At 39.9% G+C, this 21615-nt stretch overlaps 1 protein-coding gene across 7 annotated transcripts in view; it reads left to right on the top strand.

Moving 5' to 3' along the window:
• Window positions 1-21053, top strand: part of PIK3R1 (phosphoinositide-3-kinase regulatory subunit 1) — an 85730-nt gene extending 64677 nt beyond the window's left edge. For 5 of the 7 annotated variants that reach the window (XM_011371059.2, XM_023537216.1, XM_023537215.1 and 2 more), the window contains exons 7-16: window positions 160-239; window positions 11954-12056; window positions 12807-12905; window positions 13004-13184; window positions 13416-13541; window positions 14298-14440; window positions 14651-14827; window positions 14923-14991; window positions 15603-15773; window positions 16843-21053. In XM_011371059.2, the coding sequence (XP_011369361.1) occupies window positions 160-239; window positions 11954-12056; window positions 12807-12905; window positions 13004-13184; window positions 13416-13541; window positions 14298-14440; window positions 14651-14827; window positions 14923-14991; window positions 15603-15773; window positions 16843-17032 (1339 nt within the window). In that variant the 3' untranslated portion in view covers window positions 17033-21053. Of the gene's footprint in view, window positions 1-159; window positions 240-7734; window positions 8236-10273; window positions 10516-11953; window positions 12057-12806; window positions 12906-13003; window positions 13185-13415; window positions 13542-14297; window positions 14441-14650; window positions 14828-14922; window positions 14992-15602; window positions 15774-16842 lie in introns of those variants that run through there. The other 2 variants (XM_011371058.2, XM_011371057.2) reach the window with 2 other exon arrangements.
• Window positions 21054-21615: the final 562 nt, after the last annotated feature.

Genomic DNA, 21615 nt, shown 5'->3' with positions numbered 1-21615 from the left:
GAGTTTGTTGTTTGGGGAAAGGTTTCTAACAAAACTTTTTTTTTTTTTTTTTTTCCTGGTAGCTCCGAGAATACTGAACACCTCATAAAAATTATAGAAATTTTAATCTCAACGGAATGGAGTGAACGACAGTTTTTTTTTTTTTTTTTTTCCTGGTAGCTCCGAGAATACTGAACACCTCATAAAAATTATAGAAATTTTAATCTCAACGGAATGGAGTGAACGACAGCCTGCACCAGGTAATGCCTTCTGAACGTTTAAAATTCTCTCATTGTTCAGTTTTTAGAGCTTGAAAAATGGTGGCTTTAGACTTCATCTGAAATAACATGAGTTTCTGGTAGAATTGAGATGCATAATAAAATGTTATCCTGTGATTTAAAGAAAAAATAGCTGAGTGGTAGTGTACATGGTAAATACTATCCAGAGTTCAGTATTTGTGGATTTTAAATAATCTCAGTTTTAGATGAGACTTTTTGGGAGAGCTCCCTGTTCCCCTCATCGTTTATGCTTCTAGTTGTTACATAAATTTTGGACTTACAAAAATTTTAGTTGACATTTTTTTCTTTCTAATATTTAGAAAGTAGGGGATTTATAATTACTACATAATTTAAAGTATTTGGGAATGTGTCTTTTGGAAGCAGGTATGGTGAGAAATGTCTATTGAAATAAACATTTTCAATAATGCAAGCAGTATGAAACCAGGGTGTTCACTGCAGCAAGTTAAAGTGAGCCAGACACTTCTTTGAAAGTAGGCTGGCATTCAACTAACCATTTAACAAAGCAGGAAACGTAGACGATGTTAGCAGTGGATTTAAATTAAGCTGATGTAGTTTTCTTCTACTGTGGAAAGTCTAAACCACCTTACTTTGGTTATATACTGGTTAAAAGCAAATAGAGGCTTGCTATTTACAGTACTGATTAGGATCTCGTAAGTGGAGTCTTAGGACCAATAAAAGGTGTTGCTTTTAGTCTTAATTTATGCCCAGAATTTAAATAAAATATCACAAATGTATTGTTTATGATCAGTAACTCATGCAAGTTACCAGATTTATCTCTGTATGAGCAGGCATGGGGGCCCAGTTATCAGTGTCATGCAGTGAACATTTAAGTTGTGCTTTTTCAGATGTTCCATGGCCAGGTTTGGTTGTTTGCATTTGAATGGGGCAGACTGAGAGAGGCAAAGGCCTACACTGAAAACCCACCTGTAGGGTTGAGATACATTGAGCAGGTGTTGGGAAGGGCTTCTGTGGACAGGCCCAAAATATGGTATCCAGAGGTGAGAGAGGCAGGAGAGGTGGTATATAAGGTACGCGTGCATGAAGTGATCCAAGTGTTCCACATCACAGCAAGCAAGATGTTCATCAGGGAGACCCTGAATTATAGGTAAACTGCATCACAGAAGTCTATCGACAGGTACGGCCTGGGACTTTAGTCCAGGGGGCGGCCCGAAGTTTCACGTCCTGTGACTGCTGGGATCATTTGTTAATGAATGTTGGAGCTCTGTGCTGGTATTCAGAGGCCGCCTTTGGGATCAGCAGGAAAGAGAGCAGTGATGGGTTAGAATACCCCGTGATGAGGGGACAGGGTAGGTGTGGAACATGGCACTTGAGCCATTCATTGATGACCGCCCCTAGACTAGTCACATAGGTGGGAAAGGAAGACAGCTACTAAGAACAAAGCAGGAGTCTGGGCCAAAGGCTAGGCCATGACCTTTCACTTCCTCCTGACTCATGTGGCCATCTGTCAGAGACTAAGAGCTGGGCCCTGTGTGGGGTGAAGGGTTACACAGTGGTCCTGGTCTTCTCAGTGGCTACCCCTCTGGTGAGGGGAGACACAGAAGCTAACTGCCAGATGGGGTGTGACTGAGACCCACACATGAATTTATCACAGAGTTTTTGAGAATTTCTGCTACACAGGGTATAGTAGGACCAGTGCTAGAGTTTAATGAGTCTGACTGGTGTAAACGGGTTAACCATCTTTGTCAGTTTCAGCCTAATTCTGCTAAAGGAAAGATTTATCTGCAGCCATTTTCATAATGCAAACTTACAACTGCTTGATATATCGTAGATCCTACCTATATTTGTCTATAAGAAATTGGTGTGCCAGTTTCAAAGGTGGATTAGTTCCATCAGCTCTGTTGAAGAATGATAAAGCTTGGAACATTCGCTGGAACATCCCAGAATTCATGCAGGCTCTTCAAAAAAATTGAATCCAAGTCATTTTAAACCATAGTTAGGACCGTTTTTCCCTTTGTGTGATACCTCTTAGCTGTTCTGGAAATTCTGTGGGTCCCTTGGAATGAAAAGGATGCTTCAGTGTCTCTCACTTGTGAAAATATCCTACCCACCCCATGAAAAACACCTCATCCTGAACACACCCATGTTCAGGATAGGTTAGAGAAATTATTTCTTAGGCCTGGTAGGAATGTGACATTTTCGCAGACATTTCCGTCATTGCCCCAGCACGTGCTAGTACCAGAAGACTTTGGAAGCACGACACTGATGCATCCCCATAAATGGTCATAAATGATTTATTTGCAATAACTTTATTATTTTGAATAGAAATAAATACGTGGATATTTGTAGGAGGGGAGAGCAAGACTATTAGGGGGCAGGTAGACATCTTCGCTAGTTTTTACCAGATAGAACTTGAAATGATAGGCAAAACCGATGATGACTGAGGCAATGTGTCAATTCAAATAGGACCCATAGTATCTAATTAGCACATAGTATCTAAGTAAATACTAGGAGGAAGGGTGTGTACTATAAGTACAAAAAGAATTTTAGGGATGTGATTGATGACTTTTTAGGGTAATGAAGTAGACAGAAAAGGCTCATAGAAAAAAAATAAGACTTGAAATGGGCTTTGAATAATAGGTACAATTTGGATAAGGGAAGGAGAAATAGAATTTCAGTTCAAGGAATTTCAAAGATTTATTCCAGATAAATTGCAAAGTACAAAAACAATGGCTTGATGTTTTTATCAGATATTAAAGAGCAGTAAATACTTTAAGTGACAGTATCATAAAAAGCAGCTCTTCAGAGTTGAAAGCATTGTCCAGCTCTTCATTTGGTCATGAAGGAACTAAAGCCTGTAGAGCTTGAGAGCTGCAACCTGTGCCCCCCAGTCTGTGTGTGCCAGAACGGGGTCTGCTGGAGGACTGCCCCGCACTCTAGCCTGTTGCTCTGCTGCCCCTGCTGCCTGGGTTTTGAGCTTTTCGTGTCCAGTTAAAAAGTCTTCTGAAGTCTCCAGCAAGTAATCAACTAAAAATATGTGAAATTTGCTCCTCTGGGTCACATAAAGAGCCACATGCGATTTTTATAGCTTGCGGGATAAGGCTCCCAATCACTCCCTCCTCTGGTTGCACAGTGGAAAGAACAATGTGAGTCAAATAGATCTGAGTTTGAATCTCAACTCTTGCTACTTACTTGCCAAGTTCATCATCAAGTAACTCAGTCTTTCTAAACTTTTCCAGTCTGCAAAATGGGAATAATGCTTCTCTCCTGGGGTGGTTGTGAGAATTAAATGAGGTGATAAGTACTGCAGCTCATGACACTATAGTATGTGGCTCTACTGTCTGTTGTGTCAAATCTGGTTTTTAAGGCCTTGCCAGAGCTGGCCTCATTCTGCAGCTCTGTCTCCTCGGTTCACTATTCCTGGTGAGTACTGTCGGAATCTTGTGAGGCCATTCTCCCCACTGACCCCACATACCTCGCCAGCAGAGCTGGGTCTCTGGGAGCCTGTAGGAGGAGCTTTAATGCAAATGTAAAAGAAACACTCACTGGGCAGTTGATGCCCTGTTGGAGCATCACTTGGAGGGAGGAAGGTGCCCTTGGACGATGCCCGTTCCTCTCTGTGTGGCTTGGTGAGTGGAGGAGCCTGGATTTTAGCGCCCGCTCCTCCTGCCACTTTGCCCAGGTGCCTTTACACGGCACACAAATGTACAGCTGTACACAGCAGCCCCAAACGGTGCCATTCACTTCATCTGTGCCTAAGTAGGTGGTCCTCCTGCTGCTTTTGCAGGTTGTCGACTGCTGCAGTACATTTATGCCCTGAAGCCCCTCGTCTCCTTAACTATTCCGTAGTTCTTCCTGGCAGTTTCATCCGTTCAGCTACATCTTTCAAGGACAAAAGCAGCTTCTCCTTTTGAGCTCTTCCTAGCATAGAACAGGGCACAGTATAATAATCACCCAAATGAATTGTTCTTTATTCTTTGATAAACTTTCTCACTACAAAGAACTTCCACACACCAGTGCATGTAATGCATCCAGCAAACCAGAGAAATAAGGATTCTCCCCTAGGTGGAGAGAAACGAAGGTTTGAAAGGTTAAGCATAGATTAAGTGCTGTTCCCTTTGTTACTAAAAGTTTTAAAAATATTTAAAGCTGAACAGCAGGTTTTCTAGAATCATCATGTGTTATGTTTACCCTACTAATATGTAGGTAACTAATGTAGATTTCTGTAGGGCAACTAAGGTAAAAACAGGACCACTTGACTTGGGTGCCTTTGAATGAAAACCATTGTACATATATTTACATATTTCAGATTTCACAGATATTTTCAGAAACATTAATGTAGCATAATTGAAGTCTAATATTGCACCTTGAAGTCCAGAGTGGAAAACAAATGACTCTTTCTCCCCGCTGCCTTTCTACACCTGTCAGAGTTAATTTTTAACCACTGGTGCATTGCAAAACATTCATCCTAAAGAACCTGATTCATAAATCTTGTTTTAAATGTTCTGGGCTTGGTTTTCAACCAAGACTAAAGCAAGCACTAAGCTAGAGGGAAATGACTTTCAAAGAGTTTTACTTTTCTCTGATTTATTTTTTACGGAGTTTAAAATGTGGTCTAACATTAGAGGGTTGTTTCAGAGGTGAGAAATGAAACCTCGAAAAAAAATGCATGTATTTAGATGGGTATTTAGATGTATTTAGGAGTAAACAGAGGCAAGCTCTATGAGGTTATATATCAAAAAAAGTAGGAAGTTTTATTTGTGCTCTGAAAAAAAGACATAGTTCAAGGTGCATATGTTGGTAGGTTGAGTTCAGTTTTACTTCTGTTTTCACAATGCTGCCTTCTCTTTCAAGGGACAGCTTCTGAGAGGGAAATGACAGGGCAGGAGTTCTTTATTCCACTAAGCAGTGGGCACACCCTTTCAGGTACTTTGTAGAGTGTGTCAGTTTTGTGCACATGTAAAGCTGAGTTTATTTTGGAATTCAAGTGGACATTTTTCTTAGTGCAGACTCATTAAGGGCACTGGATGTGGAGTAATTACTTTGCATCATCCTGAAAAGCCCTTCTGTCCTAAATTGTCTTAAGTTAAAATTATGAAGGGAGGCATTTTTTTAACCCATAAACGAAGATTTTGGTTCATTTATTTATTTATTTTTTTCTCGTGGCCATTTTTTTTAAAAAACATTTAAGAAGTTGTATAGGATGAAAGGTTGCTGTGGGACATTCACTGGTGGTGACTTTCAGATGAGATACAGGGTTCAGTCTATAACTTTCAAACATTTTAGTGATGATTAAGGGATCACACCTGTTGAGAAGTAAAATAGGGCCCATTTTTGCTTCTGAAATGAGTTTTATCGAACTTTGGGGAAATGAAAAGTAGTAAGACATATTGTTTTGAAGAATCAAGAAGGATAAAGTTAGTTTTTGATTATGCATGTAAGTCTTCCAGTGGCTGAGTCTTTGGGTCTCAGATAAATGCTGAAATTAAATTACAAAGTTTCTTAAAAGAGCTTAGCAACCACATGAAAAATATTTCCTGTTGTTATGACATCTGTGCACTTGATTTATTAGTTATTTGTTAGTGAATCATATAAAGTTACAGTTGAATAATTATGTTTATTTTGTGTGAAATTTTGGACATAGTGTTAGATAAATGAAATATTAAGGAAGTTGATGATTTTCTCCCAAGCAGAAGTCACTGATCCTTTCTACCAGCAGAGGGCTCCCTTTCTAAGCTAATAAAGAGCATGTGTCTTACAGATCACTTTTGAAAGACTGAAATTGAATGGGAAAAGACTCAGTTGACACTTTCAGTAATATAATAGAACTTCTATGGTAGATGATTGTACTTATTGTGAAAAAATTGGAGCAAAGTTTTCAAATCTATTTTAAGACTTTCTTTCTGTAAGTAGAGAGTGTACTGCTTTCCAGTGGGTAGTCTCCTTCCGAAACAGAAAATATACTGTTAGACTAAAGAGCATTTTAATCTTAGAAGGTTCTGACATGAAACTTCATGTGCATCCAGACAGGTATGCTTGGGAGACTGATGTTTCCAAGGTTTCTAGAATTAGAAAGACTGTTTTTTAAAACAGGGCAAGATTATGCTGCTCAGGATGCAAGGGTATTTATTCCCTAAACTAACCATATGTCCCTGTAATCAGCTGGCAGGAGCTAAAAGATTCACTTATGGACTGTTTTTTCCCCCGCTGGAAAAGTGGGGGGGGGGGGGGGCGCGGTGGTGGTGGTGGTGGTGGTGATTATTATTATTATTATTGTTATTATTTCACTTACACCAAAGGAAATTTTGTACAATCATTTTCATTGTGAGTTTAGCAGCACTTCCTAGAAATTGCAAGTACTTCTGAAGCTGGTTCCTGCCTGTGGACTTTATATCAGCACCTTGATCTTCCTTTATCCCTGCATGTGACCATTGGGTCACCTTTTCATACAGAGTCTGGGTGTATTATAGACAGAACCCATATTTCTTCAAAGAATTAGAAGGTGGCTTTTTAAATTTAAATAAGCTAAAAATAGAAAACAGAAAAAGTCAGTTTTGCTGTAGGTGTGAAATTTTTGGCATGTGGCTTAAAAGAAATTAACTTCAGTTTCACTTGTTAATTTTTACTTTCTCTGGCAGAGGGAAGTGAAGAACAGGGCCAGTGGGTGGAGAGAAAGTTTAGGACGAAAAGACAGAAGGCTGGGTTCTGGTCCTAGTGCAAACCACTTCACAGAAGTGTGTGTGTGTGTGTGTGTGTGTGTGAGAGAGAGAGAGAGAGAGAGAAGATAGAGAGAGAGATGAGAAAATTGAAGTCATCTCTAAATTACTTTCTGGTTTTAAAGGTAGTGATTCTGTGATTTTACATTGCATTATGGTTCTTGGAATAACAGTAAAGCAATCTGGGCTGATGCAAGTGAGATTCTCTTAGTTGGCAACTATTTACATTTTGACCTAAGTCTGGTTCGTTGCACCTTTCTTAAATAGAGGACAGATATCCTCTAGAAACTATTCCATTCTCCTTGCCTTCCCATCCTTTGCTCCATGTGACCTAATAAGAGACACCTTTTAATTATTACGAAGTCCTATGGCCATTTAAGCCGAGAGTTGAAATTGACTTTATAAAAATAGACACAGAGTGGGTTTTTTTCTTTTTCAGTCTTCACATGTTCTTGGAGTACAGTATCCATGCAGAGTTAGAATAATCTTCCCTAGGACTGTTAAATATTTTTTAAGCCTGTTCCCTGCCGAGCTGCTGCATAGGGCTTTCCTGTTACACCTGTGGGCTGACTGTGCTAGTGTGTGGGAGGAGGTGGACACGAGTGAGGCACGGTGTTCTGGGCTGTTCGGAGAGGTTCAGGCCTTTACAAGCAAGGCTTTGATTCTATTTTTTGCTGAACTAGCTCAGCCACTTCCTGTGTTTGGCTGCGCATAGTGCCTCGCTTCACTGTGGCCACTTGAGCCCCGCGAGCCAGCGAGTGCGCTGCCGCAGCCAGTTAGAGAGACTATTTTAGGTCCCCGCACAATGGCCTTCTCATTTCCTCGGCGAAAATGAGCGAGTTGGGCTGGCATTGGCCACTTGTTAGCAGATGACAACTTTGACTTTGACTTGGGCTCGGCTCCCCTCCCCGAAATCCCTAGCTCAGCAAATATTTGAACCTGCCCAAGTTAATCATGAAGCCGCGATCTTTATCTAAGAGAGACGTGCGAGCGCCGGGGCCTTTTCCCTCCCCAGTACTGTACCGACATCCTGCAGCTTTCTCCGTGGGGAGCCGGCGGTGAGGGCGCCGCTGGGGCCGTGCGATCGTCGGGTCCGTCCCTGGGGTCTTGCGCCGCCCGCCCCTGCGCGCACTCGGGGCGCGAGCACCGCACGCCGGAGCCGTGGGGGGAGACGCTGGGGCTGGTCCCTGTTTCTGGAAGAATAGCTTTTTGGATTTTTTTTTTTTTTTAATTGTCGGATACAGGCATTGAAAGAGAAACCGCTGAAATGCATAACCTGCAAAGTAAGTCGCCTTTAATTTGTGCACTTCTCTGCCCCTTCGCTGTTGCCCGGGCTTTTTTTTTTTTTTTTCTTCACCCCCCCCCACCCCCCCATGTACTTCGGTGAGAGGTTCGTGTGTGTGCGTGTGTGTGTGTGCGTGTGTGTGTGTGTGTGTGTGTGTGTGTCAGAAAGAGAGAGAGAGATTAAGCACTCCCTGGGGAGGGCAGATGGGAGATTAGGGGAGACACTCCCCCGTTTCCTCAAGGGGCACAGTGTGAGGGGAAGATGGGGTTTAGGCTGGAAATGTGGAAGGAGGTAATTACAAACTGCTTGGCTGGAAGCCGGTGCCTGGCCAGGCCTGGGAGAGATGTGGAAAATCACCTGTCTCCCTGCCCTCCTCCCGGGGTCGCTTTGCCACCTGGGCTCCAGCAGCGGGACTGGTTTGCACCAAGTGCTCCCAAAGGCATGGGGGTGGCCCACCTGGCTGCCCGTCAGACAGCTGCCAGGAGACCAGTCTCCCTTCCTTTTGGGGAAAGCATCAACATTTTTAGTAAACTGAATTATTTTCTGAATCTTATCTGAGGGCATACCCACCATCACTACCCCCACTTTTACCATTTTTATTTGAATTTGAGTTTTGGGTTACTCAAACCCTTCGGCAAATGTAAAAGTGAATGGGAGAGGGTGGGAGGGTATAGGCTGAGTCTGCCTTCCTAGTTAATGGGAAAATGAATTAAACTAGAACGGAGATATAAGTGAACAGAGAATGTCCTGCTTTTGCTCTGCTATTTTATATATTTTATGATTCTAAATTTGATAGAAAATCTAAGTTTCAAGGGCTTCTGTGTTCTTTAAATTGTCACACAAATATGTGACATACATGTGTATATAGATCAGAAAGCCTGCTAAAATTTTTTTAATCAACCGTATTTACATGGAGGGGTGGCTTTTTTCCCCCCCTCATCATAATATTGTAAAAGGAAAGAGAGACCGATTCACAAGGGAAATGAATATTAAGCTCCAGTAAGAACAGCAGGATTATATGCAGAATGACTTTAAAGAACTGAAATTAATAATTAGATTTATAGGGGAATTGATTTCTGTACATTAACTACTGCTAAGAAAGAATAGTCATATTTGTCCCCAGAGTGAGGCACTTGGGATGGTGGGGATAGAAGTCCCCCTAAAGTGATTACGTCACTCTCCGCACCCCCCCCACCGCCCCCCGCTCTGCTCCCCACCACAAGCAGTATTAGCACAGTAAATCTGAAGATGGGGGTCATCAGTGAGAAATACTTTGCCAAGATAAGTCTCTTCCTATTCTGCATTCTGATATATATGGCCTCTTTCTTTTCGGAAGACTCAGCTTTCTTTGACTAGTCTTGTTAGACAGTAACATTAAAATTCTCATTAATAATGTTGACGGTTATGGTGATTATTTCTGCTAATAGACATCTTCATTCCTGTTAAGAATTTCCATTGTTATTCCATAAAGTCTAGTTTTAACTTTGCAGTATTGGGTAGAGGAGGGGATGTTGCCTTTACATTTTCTTTTAATTGCGCTTTCTAATGTGACACATTTGTGACTGTGTTTAAGTTCTCAGTTTTCAGTGAATTATGTAAGACTAAAATTAAATATCTAGAGTTCTTGATCCTTTCTGCTCTTAATATATATGAGTGGTATTTAAGGACTGCAAAATATACCTTAACTATACCATTTTGATGCATTTATAAGATTTTTAAGCCAAGGAATGATTAGGCTATCTAAAAACCCAGATGTACTAGGGAAAGGGGGAAAAAAAAAAGCTACGTGCTGCAGCATATCAGCTTTTGTCAACCTGCCAACAGTGGAGCATACCATGCTGCAAGGAGTAATAAAAAAGGAATTAGAAAACTCACTGCTGGAGGAGAACAGTCAAATTAAACACCTTTTTGAAACGATGGGCATGTATACATTGTCATGCTATTAAGTGTAGGTTCTTAGTGAGATTGGGATCGTGCTAAGGCTGGTATAAAAGAGAAATGATGAAGCAGGAGTGGTCTGGTGACATTTTTCTGACTTGATTGGCTGGGGTGTGTGATGTAATAGGTTACAGTGCAGCCCCTTATAGGTTTTAAAATGAATTCCAAGACACCATTACAAAGAAAGCCGGACTCTTTTCTTATAACTGAGCTCAGCCAAGGAAACTCACACAAATGTACAACACTGTTTGGAATATGGAAGACCTGGATTTAGACTATGCTAAGACAGATATAAATTGTGGCACAGACTTGATGTTTTATATAGAAATGGATCCACCAGGTAATACTGCAGTATTCTTATAGAAAGCTAATTTTGTGACTTCTTTTTTTTTTTGACAACTACTATAACAAAGCCTTTTAGATTCTTGTTTTTATTAATTTATTCTAATTTAATAATTAGTTTGAGCATAGCTTGAAAATTAAACAAACTGACTGCCTGTGGAAGCAAGCAGATCAGGCTGTGTGTGGTAAATGCTTATTCTTACTTGAATGGATATGAATGGAATTCCAGTTTTTCACTGGTGTCTTTTGTTAATCAAGGTCTTTGCTATTTGGGTTATATTGTTGTATGTCGTTCCTTTAGTTAAAATGATGTTCTCCTTTGTGCTGCTTTTCTCTGTTGACCGTGGATGAGAACAGTGTGGTACTTTGCAGTGATAACACTTGGTACTTTTGAAAGCATGTAAAATGTAGCAGTGATTGCAACTCAGTTCTAGGTGACCTGAAACTATTCTAAATCGAATGTTGAGACTTTGCCTGCTCTTTTATACTAAGATACTATAATGAGAAAAGAAGTTAGCTCTCCCTTATTTAGTCCTGCTCTTTACAAAATATTCTCGATAGACACCTGAAATAATTTTTACATAAAATAGTCACAGTGCTCTAAAACTTATGACTTAAAATTTAGCTAAAAATCCTAGACCGATTTTGCTTTCTAAATTAATTTATCCCAACGTCAGCTCTCCCTCTCAATTAAGAAATCTCAAACACTGCAGTCTCTCATTTGTCCCCAATTGGTCTATGAATACTGATTTGACATTGAGGAAAAGGAGTATGGTTTTTAATCGGTCTTGGCATATAGAGCACAATTTATCCAACAGGACATGGACATGGACACTAAAGAGATTTAGGTCAGATGAGTTTCTTCAAGTGGCTATTGTCAGAACAGTGCCTAAAATACTAAGATTAGAGAAAACCAATTCCTCTTCTTAAAACATACTGCTGTAGATTTTTTTTTTTTTTTTTAACACCACAACAGCATTTGTGGAGGACAGAAACTAAATTTGCCTAATTTAATAAGATTAAATTAAAGCCAGCCATGTGATTCCTCCTGCTCATATGTTCATGGTTTCTTACTTTAGGTGGATTTGACCAGGCATGAAACTTTAATATAACTAGAACCTAAAAGTAGAAAATGTCATGACTCTGGATTTACTCTGAAATTCATTCAAGTGACCAGCTCAATTTCTTTGTTGGTGTCTAAGCTGTTTTTCAGTTTCTTTTCTCTGAGTCATACTCTGAAAGATTTGTTGTGTTTTTTTTTTTTGTTTTTTTGTTTTTTAAAGAAAACTATCTTCTGTGTCTCATGGAATTGTGAATTATTGCTATATTTCACATTCTACTTTTTTCTACATGGAAATGCGCCTAAAGAAATTAGGTCTAATTTAAAATGTTCAATTGGGGTTGCAAACAACTTTTTCTTTCTTCTTTATCTACAGCACTGCCTCCTAAACCACCAAAACCCACTACTGTAGCCAACAACGGTATGAATAACAATATGTCCTTACAAGATGCTGAATGGTACTGGGGAGATATCTCGAGGTAAGGCTACAGAAATGCTTAGTTTTCACTAGAGAGTTTTAGATTAAGAGAAGGAAAAGCAGCAGCTTGCTAAGTTCCATTTTTAGGATATCATACAGTATAAGCATGAAGCATAGTTGGTTTTCTTCCAAAGATGACCAGAGAAGTCACTGATCCGCTGGAGAACTGTGGGTGCTGGATGCCACAGGAAATTAAATACTCGAGAAGTTTTTCATTATTGACAGAGATGTCAGGGAAGCACCATGATGAAGTGACACTGCCTCAAAGGCAGCACATAAAGTCACTCTCTATTAGGCAAAACTCTAAGAATTAATATTACACATAATAAAATGGCACTTTTATTCTTAATTTTTTTTTTTTTTTTTTTTTTAAGAGTGAGGGGTTTGGGAGGAAACCTTTTTGGGATCATGACTTGCTTTGCTGATTTGTCACAGTGATTAGAGTGTTTGGTTAAAAAATAAAACCAGTACCACAGTCATATCAATAGTGAAAGTAGGTTTTTTTTTTTACAACTCCCATGCACCTGTTCGTAATGAGATGAAGTTTATAACATTTTTAGGTAAACAAAGAATCGTTAAGGTCTGAAAATTAATAAATGTAAATCTATAAGGACGGGGTGTAATACAGGCTCTCTCTGTGCTTTCTGCTCAATTTTACTGTGAACCTAAAACTGTTTATTTAAAAAAATATATACACCCAGAGTCACTAAATCCTTGAGGTGAGCACTGTCTTATGTTCTTTTCACTTCAGGGAAGAAGTAAATGAAAAACTTCGAGATACAGCTGATGGGACCTTTTTGGTACGAGACGCATCTACTAAAATGCATGGTGATTATACTCTTACACTAAGGTAAGTCAAAGAATGTAGCTAAAATTAGAGTGTTCGAGTTGACATTAAAACATTTCTTCAAAGAAAATTATGTCATTATGTTTATATTGTATTTACAGGAAAGGAGGAAATAACAAATTAATCAAAATATTTCACCGAGATGGGAAATATGGCTTCTCTGACCCATTAACCTTCAACTCTGTGGTTGAATTAATAAACCACTACCGGAATGAGTCTCTAGCTCAGTACAATCCCAAGCTGGATGTGAAATTACTTTATCCAGTGTCCAAATACCAACAGGTAATCAAATACTGATATGTTATTTCAATAAGATACTTTCAATGCTTGTAATACACCTTTACATGTAATGAAATTTAAAAAGCTTTGTACTTGTGATTACAAAATACAATTTTAGAATAGAATAAAATACTTTAATAAAATATCTGATGTAGAAAAAATCCTTAAACAATTCTTAATTTTTAATACCCTATCAATTGAATTTCTTTCTCCTCTGGTCTCTAATCCTTCTAGGATCAAGTTGTTAAAGAAGATAATATTGAAGCTGTAGGAAAAAAATTACATGAATATAACACTCAATTTCAAGAAAAAAGTCGGGAATATGATAGATTATATGAGGATTATACCCGTACTTCCCAGGTGAGTTTTTTGTGACAATCAGATTAAAATTTTAGAAGTCTTAGTTCTAAACACGTGTTAAAACCTAACACGTGTTATAGTCAGCTTCATAAAAAGGGTTGAATTTTTGCAAAAAAAAGTGAGGGGAGAGATCATTTATTTGTGGATCATTGACTATTTTAGTAATTTACTCATTGTATCCTCAACCTTTTAAACGAAGCCTATAAGTATCAGAATAATAAACTAAGTTCACAAGATGAAGAAGTTGCTATGGGTTTTGAGTTGTAATTCCTGACTGAAGAATTATTTTTAGGTTGGAAGTTAGTAATAATGGGAAGTTCCACAGATTCGTCTAACCTTGGAAATGGAGATTTAAGCATTATGTACCTCTGCCATGAAAAAGGGACTACATTGACTGTAACTTTAGCCGAGAGACTTAATCTTCTCTAGGCCATCATGTGGTTGGGACCGCCAGAGGGAGTAGAAGGCAACATAGATGTCACGAACTGCTGATAAAAGTAGAATGGTTTTAACAAAGATGAAAACTATAGGAAATTGTCAAGCAATCATCTTCCATAGACTGGGAAAATGCCCAAAGGAAACGTGTGCTTTCCTGAGAGCATTTTAATGGGTTTTATGAATTAGAGTCCCACCTTGCTGATGAAGTGCTTGTGTGCTAGACAGTCATGCAGATCAGATGCCCTGGTCGTGCTTCACAGTGGGAACTTGCCTGTTCTATGAAAGGTGTGACATTGTCTTATTAAAATTGTGCTGCAGGAAATCCAGATGAAAAGAACGGCTATTGAAGCATTTAATGAAACCATAAAAATATTTGAAGAACAGTGCCAAACCCAGGAGCGGTACAGCAAAGAGTACATAGAAAAGTTTAAACGTGAAGGCAACGAGAAAGAAATACAAAGGTCGGTGAACCCTGAGTGTTCCCTTTGTCCTTGTGCTAGAGATAACCAGATGATCTCGCTTTCTGTGCTTTGAATGATTAAACAACAGGAAGAGAAAGCATTCTTTACCTGAGGAAAATGGCTGGGAATCCATAGTGAACCTTTTCATAAACTTGGGGAAACCTTCACGATGAACTCAGGTGATTACAGATGCCTTTCTTTTACCTGTAGGATTATGCATAATTATGAAAAGTTAAAGTCTCGAATCAGTGAAATTGTTGACAGTAGGAGAAGACTGGAGGAAGACTTGAAAAAGCAGGCAGCTGAGTATAGGGAGATTGACAAACGCATGAACAGCATCAAACCGGACCTCATCCAGCTGAGAAAGACACGAGACCAATACTTGATGTAAGGACTGGAAATGGAACCCTGTGAGCGAATGATTGGTAATGGCCAGAATTAAGGATCAGCTATAAATACACTTTCTTTTTAAACCCCTTCAGGTGGTTGACTCAGAAAGGAGTTCGGCAGAAGAAGTTGAACGAGTGGCTGGGCAATGAGAACACTGAAGAGTAAGTAGTTTTGCCGAGTTTGGAACCTCGTGGAGAAAGTGGACAAACTCAGCCTCACTATCCAGCGTTTTTTAAAGGGAAAGTTTAGGGAAGGAAGATACAGACTTTTTCACATAATGCTGTAGAGCAGAATTGTGTCCATAATGATGTCCCTGAACAGCTCAAAAATCCCAACGTGTTTTTGGAATAGAGAATTTAAAAAGAAAGGACACAGGCCCAGTCTATTTTTTGAAGCTTAAGTAGATGTTATGTTTAAATTATTTGAAAACTGGCAGTCCTCCTAGTCGATCAATTTCCTGATCTAAACTGGACAAACATGATTGTTTAATACCGTCCTCTCTGCCCAGGTGTCTGAGCATAGTTGCTGACTTGAACGCAGGAAGAGTATAACATGGCGGCGAACTCTTTGGCCAGGGAGAGTACTTTGAAGGCTAAACTCGATGAGAGGAAAACTCAGGCCAGAGAGGCTGGTTGAGTCAGACCTGTGTTATGGCTCTGATTTGCTTGTAGGTGGGACAGAAACAAGGCAGAAGAGATGAGGGACGGGGTGAGGGGGCAGCCCAGTGGCTCCCATGCACTTTATTTAGAAACCATCTCTCCTGCCTACTTAGCCAATATTCACTGGTGGAAGACGATGAGGATTTGCCCCACCATGATGAGAAGACATGGAACGTCGGAAGCAGCAACCGAAACAAAGCTGAAAACCTACTGCGAGGGAAGCGAGATGGCACATTTCTTGTCCGGGAAAGCAGTAAGCAAGGCTGCTACGCCTGCTCTGTGGTGTATGTATCTCCAGCAAACTATTTCTTGTGTTCAGCATTTCTTAAAGGAGGTATTTCAGCCAGCCGGGCAAGGATTTGAAAACGTTCTAATCCGAGAGAATCTTACAGTAATGTAGAGGAGGAAAAAGAAAACCGGCATAATATTTTTTAAAGTCTGTTAATAGAGGCTGGTAGAAAGAAACCTGCTTCTTAGTTGGGAGCTTGGGGTTTGGGCCCCAATTCAACATTTTTTTTTTTCCATCTTTAAAATGGAAATAGCAATGCTTGCCTCCCAAGACTCTAACTCACATGAGAATACCACCCACAGGTAAAAAGTCCCTATCAGGAACAGGTCAAAACCAGACAGACAGACCCTGATCACTGTCCTTGAGATAATTACACACAAGAGAAGATATTTTTGTCATGTGGCATATTTTTGTTCATTTCTTAATAGCCTAGGAAGTACCTTGAATGAAGAGTTTGGGATCATCATTTCAGAGCAGTGAGTGTCCTCCAGGAGAGACAGGTTCTAGAACATTATACTCCATGAGCTCTCTCCGTTTAAGCAAAGACATAGTCCAGCAGGAAAGGAGTAAGAACTTTGACAAGGGAATAGGATAGTGAATGCCAAGACGAAGAGGCGTGTAGACATATTAAGGCTGTCCCGAGAGGAGGAAGCCTATTAATAACTAGTAATAGTATGACCGGTCACACAGCGGCGCTAATGACGACGGTTAGAAGCGACCACTTGTGTGCTTACTGCATTCCAGGCATTCTGTCAAGCACATCACGTACATCGTCTCATTTGTGAAAGCCACCCGTTATATTACTATCTTTTTAAACCATTTTGAAGATGAAAATACAGCAGCTCAGGGAGGCCACGCTCCCTTACCTGGGCTGCTCAGCCAGTAAGTGACAGAGACACGAGTCTACTGCTAGCCTAGGACTCTTCCCTACAGGGAGACTGGCTTGCATAGAATCTACTTTTTGATGGCGATGATTTTGTTAAAAATACCTTGTGGAGTCACAAATTGTGCTGGACAAGTTCAAAAGGCATTTGCTCACTCTCTCCCTCTCTCTCTCTCTCCAGGGTGGACGGCGAGGTAAAGCACTGTGTCATAAACAAAACGGCGACCGGCTACGGCTTTGCCGAGCCCTATAACCTGTACAGCTCTCTGAAGGAACTGGTGCTACATTACCAACACACCTCCCTCGTGCAGCACAACGACTCCCTCAACGTCACACTAGCCTACCCGGTGTACGCACAGCAGAGGCGATGAAGCACGGGCCCCACGCCTCCTCCTGAAGTTCAGCCACCCCGAGGCCTCCGGGAAGCACAGGGCTCCTCTCCAGCCTGACCTGAGAACTGAGCTGTGGAAACGAAGCCGTCTGCCTTCAGATGGGACTCGAGCCTTTGACAAAAAAAGCAGTGGGGGAAGACACGCAGCCCAGCGCTGTGCGATGATGACCAGACATTTCAAATCTGGAGTGCTTATCCTTCCTTCCCTCTTTTTTTTTCTTTTTCTGGTTTAATTTAAAACCACCAGAACACACAACACAAAGAGAAAAAGAAATGCAAAAATCTCTGCGTGCAGGGACAAAGAGGCCTTTAACTATGGTGCTCGTCAATGCTTTCTGAAGCTTTACCAGCTCAAAGCTGGGACCAGAGGATGTATGGGGCTTGAAGAGGCCCGGCCTGGGGACGCTCGGCCCAGCCTGGTTTAGCCGTGCCCGCTGGACCCAGACACTTAGCACTGTGGATTACTTCATTTTCTAACAAATGAACAATATGTAGCAGAAAGGCACTTCCTCACAAGGAACACTTTGGGAGAACGTTGGCTCACGTACGTTCAGAGGAAATTCTATTGTAGCCAAGTGCCACAGTGTTTTGTTTAAACTTCTCAAGAAACAAAAAATCCAACAGAAAAGCGGAACTTGGAAAACGGGACTTAAAATGACATTCAATATATAAAATATGTACATAACATTGGATGACTAACTATCAAATAGATGGATTTGTATCAATACCAAATAGCTTCTGTTTTGTTTTGCTGAAGGCTAAATTCACAGCGCTATGCAATTCTTAATTTTCATTAAGTTGTTATCTCGGTTTTAAATGTAACTTCAGAATAAGCTTCCCCTGCCCCAATTTTTGTTGCTTGAAAATACTGTCGTCTCTGATTTTTGTGTTAATATTCATTTTGTTATTCTTTTACTTTTTTTAAAAGAAATGTACAGGATGCCAGTTTTTAAAAAAGGCTTCAGAATTAAAACTATGAAATATTTTACAGTTTTTCTTGTACAGAGTACTTGGCTGTTAGCCCAAGGTTAAAAAGTTCATAACAGATTTTTTGGACTAAATGTTTTGTTGGGCAGTGCCTGATAAGCTTCAAAGCTGCTTTATTCAATAAAAAAAAAAAAAAAAAGATATATGAATATGACAAAGTATTACTGAGTTCAACGATGTTGTTTCAAGACTCTTCAAATACGGTACCTGGCAATGTTTGTTTTATAAAGAATTGTGAACTTCTTGAATCTAGGGAGGGGGGGATGTAGCAAAGGGATGTACAGGTGGGGTGGCACGGTGGTATGCACTTTCTCTTTTTCATGATTAGAGAAGTAAATAACTTCGCTGCAAAGTGAAGTTGCTTCTACTTCAGTCTTTTCTTACTGTGATCTGCTAGTTATCAATTATGACAATTACAAATTTACTAGGACTCTAACACAGTGCAGCTGGTCAGATATTTTCAGTTCTTAGGAAGGAAGCCAGGCTCCAGGAACAGTGTTCCACCTTTGTTTGGAACATTGATTTCAAGGTATAGTTGCTACAGTTAGAAAGTATGTCTCTTTTTAACATTAGACTACCATTACAAACAACATTCATTGTAGAGCAAGCATGATCTGAAAAATATTTTTATCTGGATATTTGTTATTTCCCTAACTTTCTATTCACTTTAGATCAGAAAGCAAATAGGTATGATTGTAACTTACTGCTCTGGGCTGTGTGGAGCTCATTAAAGCCATGGCCATTTCAGGGATCATCTTGACAGTCCTCATTCATCCAAATAATTGTATGTGTTATACTTCACTGTGGGGAAAAGGAAGGGGTTGTTAGAGTCACCTTTCCAATTTAAGGCAAGAGCGAGAGAGCTCCCTGATTCACATATGCAAAAAGCCGTTCTGTTCAGGAGAAATTGTACATGTATTGGGAGGATTAAAGGATAATTATAATCGTGGGCACTACGCTGGTAGATTAAAATAGAATGTTACAATTTGTTTTCTTTTCTCAACGTTAGATTCACCCACAGCTTTATTTCTCTTCCCTTCAAATACTAGAGTGAGGGGTTTTGTTAATGTTCCTTTTAAAATTCTTTTGAAAGAATTCATCTAGCAGCTGACTTAACTGTAGAATGTATTTTTTTCCCTCTTTACATGAAGCTAGCAATAGTCAGTCTTATAGCCAGACTGTCAGCCCTCAAACTTGACTACACTGATCTGACCATCTCCCTCTCATCTCCAGACAATTGATAATCTCGCTGGTTTGGGTCTGTGAGTGTCTGGTTTAAAACTATCTTTCCATGTCGCATAGTAGTTTATAAACTAGGACTTTTTTTTTTTTTTTTGGTAGCACATCCATGTATGCTATTAAGTATAAATTTTCATTTAATTTCTAAAATATAAGATCTGAGATGGAATGTTTCATTAACAGTGTTCTTGCTTCAACTTTGCAAGATGACATGGTAGTGGGCACCTGCCTTATTTTTGCACCTCAAGCATAAACACTAGATCTTTGAAGTGCAAGGGCAAGATTCCTCGTTCCATATCCGAGGGAGTGACACCACACCTCTGATGTCACACCTCTGCCAAATGCCTTCTTGACTGTGTGTTGCGTGCCCACCACACATGTCCTCCTAGGTGTTTGACCGGCAGGGCTCCATGGGTTCATTCAGATGGTCATCTAACAACACTGTCTCAGTGGCTCAAGAATAGGAATGGACACAGCAGAGGCACTCTGATACACGCTCTTGTCCATGCATTGATTTTCCCCACCCCACGTAGCATCCTAAAAAGCCAGAAGCTAAGCTGCAGAGAGGTTGTGACAAGGCTAGAGAAGTGGGAGTATTGGAACCTGATATTAGAAAGAACAATTATAACCTGATATTAGACGGAAAAGTTATAACGTGAAAAAGCATGTGTTTGCAACATCTGACAACTTCACGGCCCTGGATATATGTATATATGTATATGTGCATGGACTGTGTTTCCAGTACACCTTTCAGCCAGAACAGATCCAGTCATTGAATTCAAGTATATAACAAGCAAATGTGTAGTACAGTTCTTGTATATGCGTATGGGTTGTTTTTTTCCCTCTGAAATTGCTTTGTTTTGTCTTATAAAGGTGAAAATTGTTTGCAAGTGAAGTGAGAAGTTCATAATTCTTTGGCTTTTTCTGTTTTTAAAAGTTACTACTTTTGAGAAGCTGGTCTAGATGACTTGCTTAACTTGGAAATCCTCGTTTTCAATGTGTCACGTCAAAATGTGTTTATGTGAGCTGTCACTGTAGGGGATCAATTGCTTTGTCATATAGCTGGTTATGAACTAGTAATGTGTTTGAGAAGTCCTACTGATGTTCCTTATTGGGAGAAAAATTCTGCTGGTTTTAACAACTGTGCTTTTGCTATGCATGGTATCCAAGTCAGTTGGAAAGCAGACCCTGAAATTTGAGTTCAGGGTCATTTAAGAAAGGGGCAGTTTAAAGCACAATGCCTCACATGGGACAAAGTTCTAAAATGCCAAATTCTTATTTTTAAAAAATCTAGTTATATAAAATACTGGTATTATGAGTAAGGAAGGAAGATAATTCGGTTCATTGGAAACACTGTCCAACATAACATTAAACTTGTCACCATGAGATAGCATTAGCTGCCCAGGATGCTGCTATTAAAAAACAAACACACATACACACACACATACACACACACACACACACACACACACACACACACACACACAAAACTCATTTATATGTGTGTATTTTTTAAAGCTACGACCTGTTCAATGTTTTTACAAATCTGTTTATATGACATTGTTAAAATAAAGTTGGTCTTTTGACGAGAGGGAGGATGTGATGGTCAGTTGTAATTTTGCCTTTACAAGGCAACTGGGCGGCGGGTGGGGGGGAGTGTGCCTCCTTGACATTTGGTTCAAGCTATAGATTTCATGGAGCTATGTCTTGTTTTAAGTTGCTTTAATGCATTGTATTAGGTCTTCAAAGAGAATAAAGGTTGTTTTGAAACTTAAGCGATGGTTTGAAATGTCAGTTATCACCTAAGAAATATTTCTAAAGCCACTCTCTTGCTCTTTTGGTTAATAAAAGTTGCTGTTTCTATAGTCTCCCACCCACCCCTTTTCAGTCTATTACCTCATTTTTATAAAGTGAGAAGGACATTAAGAGTGGTCACATGATTGATGGCTCAGTGTTGTTTACATAATTACACTATATACTTAATGATGAATATACCTCTAGGTGATGTCATTTTAAGACATGTTCTTGCTATAAGAATACAAGAATGCCCACTGTCTCTCAATCCCTCTCCTCCTTCACTATATCCATCTCCAAACCTTCAGAATTCTCTACAAACTCTGGTCTGTGAAGAAATTGGTTTGGTCTCTCTGTCCTACAGGCTGCATTATTTTGAACACTCACCATACAGGGACTATGCAGCATGCAGACTGTGACACTGTGTTGTAGGCAGGGAGCTCAGCACACTCCAGATTCAGGTTTCACATTGTAGCAGCTAATCAGCAGAGTCAAACTATTCTTAATCTGAAATAACCTGCCCATTTTGTTTTTACTGCTGAA

This window comes from Pteropus vampyrus, unplaced genomic scaffold (genome assembly GCF_000151845.1).
Source record: "Pteropus vampyrus isolate Shadow unplaced genomic scaffold, Pvam_2.0 Scaffold182, whole genome shotgun sequence".
Taxonomy (NCBI): Eukaryota; Metazoa; Chordata; class Mammalia; order Chiroptera; family Pteropodidae; genus Pteropus; species Pteropus vampyrus.
This window is presented reverse-complemented; position numbering and strand designations above follow the sequence as displayed.